The sequence below is a fragment of the Limulus polyphemus genome, unplaced genomic scaffold (assembly GCF_000517525.1).
Source record: "Limulus polyphemus unplaced genomic scaffold, Limulus_polyphemus-2.1.2 Scaffold1520, whole genome shotgun sequence".
Classification (NCBI taxonomy): Eukaryota; Metazoa; Arthropoda; class Merostomata; order Xiphosura; family Limulidae; genus Limulus; species Limulus polyphemus.
The window spans coordinates 139,247-143,101 of record NW_013667130.1 but is presented as its reverse complement, the minus strand read 5'-3'; the positions used below and the strand labels follow the sequence as shown (position 1 = coordinate 143,101).

The following is a 3,855-nucleotide window of genomic DNA, read 5'->3' as shown; positions in this document are numbered from 1 at the left end:
GCACCCTAACCACCTGGCAAGGGCAGGAGTTGTATCATTGTTTTCTTGATTATGATGCAATGAATTGTTTTCTGAAGATATTTCAAATTGGAAGCCAAAAAATCGAGTTCAATGTATCATGATTTTTGTGTTTTGGATGTAATCTATAACATTTGCAATGTTTTGTTACTTGCATTTCCATAATATGTATATATATATAATCTAAACAAGCCTTAACAACAGCAACAACAGAAACGCTATACATACTAAAAAAAAGATCACCAGGACACAGGCTATAACGTGGGTTATGTGTTCTTGGTTATGGAGGTTACTACGAAAGTAGAGTCACATAGTGGTGGGGATACACCATCAACCAATCGTGACCTCCGTTCGCTAGTCTCACATGTCAAAGAAAAATGAGTGAACATAAAGTAAGTAAAAATGAGTTAGGAGAACAAGATGTAGGTGCTCAATCCAATAGCGTTCCACATCTGTATCATATGTACATGATACATTATGCATTACATGTATGTATATTTCCATAATATATACATGAGTATATAAGTTCTTTAAAGGTATTTAATGAGAGTATTTTTGTTTAGATTTTGAAATCTCCTTTGCTTTTTTTTTTTCATAGTTAACTTTTCAGATGTGTGAATGTATGTGCGTGTGTTTAAGTGGATTTTATGAATATACTTGATATTGTAGTTGTTGATTCGTTGTTTAACTGTATTAAAGTAAAAAAAAATACAATTTGAGATTTGGTTATTAATGAAAGGTTTTTACTGTACAAAACCGATATATATATACAACAGCTGACATTTTTCTTGTTTCGTATTAATTTTCTGTTCTTAGTTTGTTTTTGTTAAGCACAAAGCTACATATTGGGATGTCTGTGTTGTGTTCACCACGAGTATCGAAACCCAGTTTTTAGCTGAGCTACTGAGGGAGGGTTTGTTCTTGGAGTGAACCGTTTTGACTTTAAATGCATATTTGTATATATTTGTTTGTTTGTTTCTAATTAAGCACAAAGCTACACAATGGGCTATCTGTGCTCTGCCCACCACGGGTATCGAAACCCGGTTTCTAGCGTTGTAAGTCCGCAGACATACTGCTGTGCCACTGGGGGGGGGGCATTTGTATATACACAAACATGTATATATGCCCCCACTTATGGCTCAACGGGTATCTTTATGGTTTATGGTTCTAACATTCAAGGCTTGGTACCCGTGACAGGCATAGCACAGGTAGCCCACTGTACAGATTTTGTGTTTAACCAGAAACAAGTAAATATATGTACACATTTTAATTAAAGAACCTGTGTTTGACTGTATTTAATAGAATCGTAGAAATACTACTGTTGGTTATACGCATTTTAGATTTCTATTTCAATTAGCTCATAACTTCAGAAATAATGTTATGTTCTTATAAATAACAAAAAATGATTAATTCAGGACGAAAGGTTACATAACCTTCGTTTATAGTTTTGGACATAAGAGAATAATGAAAAGAAAACATTTAGCGGTAATAGTCAACAAGAGATTTTAAACAGAAGCTTTACTAGCGTCTACGAAGAATCTATTATTTTTTCTTCAGCGAAATACAAACGCACAAATCCATGCATTTTTCGCCCCCCCCCCCCCCACATACAAAAACGTGCGAATCATATAATAAAAGTAACTTTTTTTACGAAGTGCAGTCGATTCATCAACATCACTCGAACAGGTTAAAAAGGATTAATCTATGGATCTGTATTCTTTGGCAGATGTTGTTGTTTACTCTGACATTGTATCGGTCCTAGTTTTGCAGAGCTTTTCTGTATGTCTCTGTTCACTGCTGGTGAAATATTCCAAGAGTTCATTGATATTTTCTTATTGTGACGTGTTATAATAACTATATTGTCACTGATACAGTGCTGTTAGATCTGATCGATAACTTTAGCACACACACACACACACACATAACACTAAATTGGGATGTGCCTATTTCGAGTGGAACTGATCTTCGACGATGGTTGTTAACTGACTCTCAGAGACTCAGGTTAGGTAAGATTAACTTCAATGTCTTCAGACAACGTTCTAACTGTAATAAGAACCTCCAAAGCTTAGTTACATTTCTGGTCAATGGCGATAAATACTGCCATTTCCAAAATATTTATATAAATAAACACATACCCACATAACACATATAAATATTAAAGTTTGATGATGGCTTGAATGGGTAATGAAGAAAACCTTACTACAAGTTTGACAGAGTTGGTTGTTTATTTTTTTTTAAAGTAAAGCCACACCGGGCCATCAGCTATGTCCACCACATGGAATCAAACTTCGGATTTTAGCGTTGTACGTTCGTACACTTACCACTGTCCTACCGGGAGACGTGTAACAGAGTAACAAATGAACAAGGTTTTGTCATTATCGCAACGTTGTATATTTGTTACTTTGTTAACCTTGTAATAAAGTTTTCTTCCATCATCCGTTCAAGCCGTCTTCAAATTTTGTCTCAAAGTGGGTTCCTCGTCATCAAATTTGATTTCATCACACGTGCATATTATATACATTTATATATTTCACAATTATCTTTATTACGTCAAAGGCGTACAGGCAACTATTCAGTTCTCCACAGCCCTGACGAGATAATTATGTAAACATACAGCATTTTTATTATAGAGTTACTCGTCACCAAATACATGATCGCACCAGCAAAACTGTGAAAAAACACGTACATGTATACAAGTATGTGAATTTTAAGTACACGCTATTGTAATACAATATGCACTGCCTATTTCCATTACAGTTGTAAAACATTACCTGAACATTAGAATGGTTTCAGGTCTAATTTAGCACCTTACAAGTTTTCACTGATTACTTTGCAACAATTGCTTACTTTACATCACCTACCTCTTGTTTCATTTGTATCTTCAATGTCCATCGGTGCAGAATTTTGACGACGAATCAAAAATGCTCTCGGCATCTTTATTATACTTATGGTCAAGCACAAATATGAACGTTTGAACTTCTAGTAGAGACTGATCTCACGAAGTAGGGGTCTTGATTCTTAAAAACCTTGGCTTGGCTGAAGTCCCCACCTCCCAGGACCGGAGTGGTGGGTGATTTTGCGAGGGGGAGGGGGACGTAGTAAGAGTGAAGAACGATAGACAATAAAGGTCAGGTTACCAGAATATGTAGCCCATGTGGTTGCCAGAAATTATTTGCACTACAGTTGTGATAAGATCCAACGTTTGACAAGCGGTCTGTAGAGGGTAACAAGTGGCAAAAGCTTGTGATAAAGAGGAAGTTGACAGTGACCCTTGGAAAACAAAGATGGCATAGACCTGCTGTTCTGCTTTTCAGTACTTCGCTGCTGATATAAACCTGGCTTTTTGAACTTTGCAGCACTAAGTTCCACGATATATGACTACAAAAAGACTGGATATGGGTTTTCTGGCTGCTGTGCCAACCTACGTACACTATGCACTGTATACAGGAAGGTTTATCTGAAAAAGTAAGTGGATGTTGTCGACGGATCAGCCAACCCAGATGCGACGCCTTTCAACATTTGGCAGCCTGCCTAAAGCATAAAGAATACAAAAATAGAAACATGTATAAATAATTCAACGTCTCTTCTCTTCTCGGAGTCAGAACCTGGCCTGTCACTACCATGATCAGTCTAGTGCAACAGTAAGGGTGGGGCAATTAGAGCGCAGTTTTCACGTAGCCAACTGTCTGATGAGGTAACACCGAGTTGTTGCACAACATGTTTCTGTCTCCCTTGAAGAACATCTTAGAAAATTTCAAAAACAACAACAACAACAAAACATATAAGTTGATAAGAAAAAAGCTTGGCAGCAGTTGGTTTGCGACATCCTTAATGGTT

At 36.7% G+C, this 3,855-nt stretch overlaps 1 protein-coding gene across 1 annotated transcript in view; it reads right to left on the bottom strand.

Annotated features, from left to right (window-relative positions):
• LOC106463934 (zinc finger protein SNAI2-like) overlaps positions 1-3,443 on the bottom strand; it is a 12,410-nt gene extending 8,967 nt beyond the window's left edge. The window contains exon 1 of the mRNA XM_013924022.2: positions 2,880-3,443. Coding sequence (XP_013779476.1) covers positions 2,880-2,952 — 73 coding nt within the window. The 5' untranslated portion in view covers positions 2,953-3,443. The remainder of the gene's footprint in view (positions 1-2,879) is intronic.
• Between the last annotated feature and the right edge of the window lie 412 nt (positions 3,444-3,855).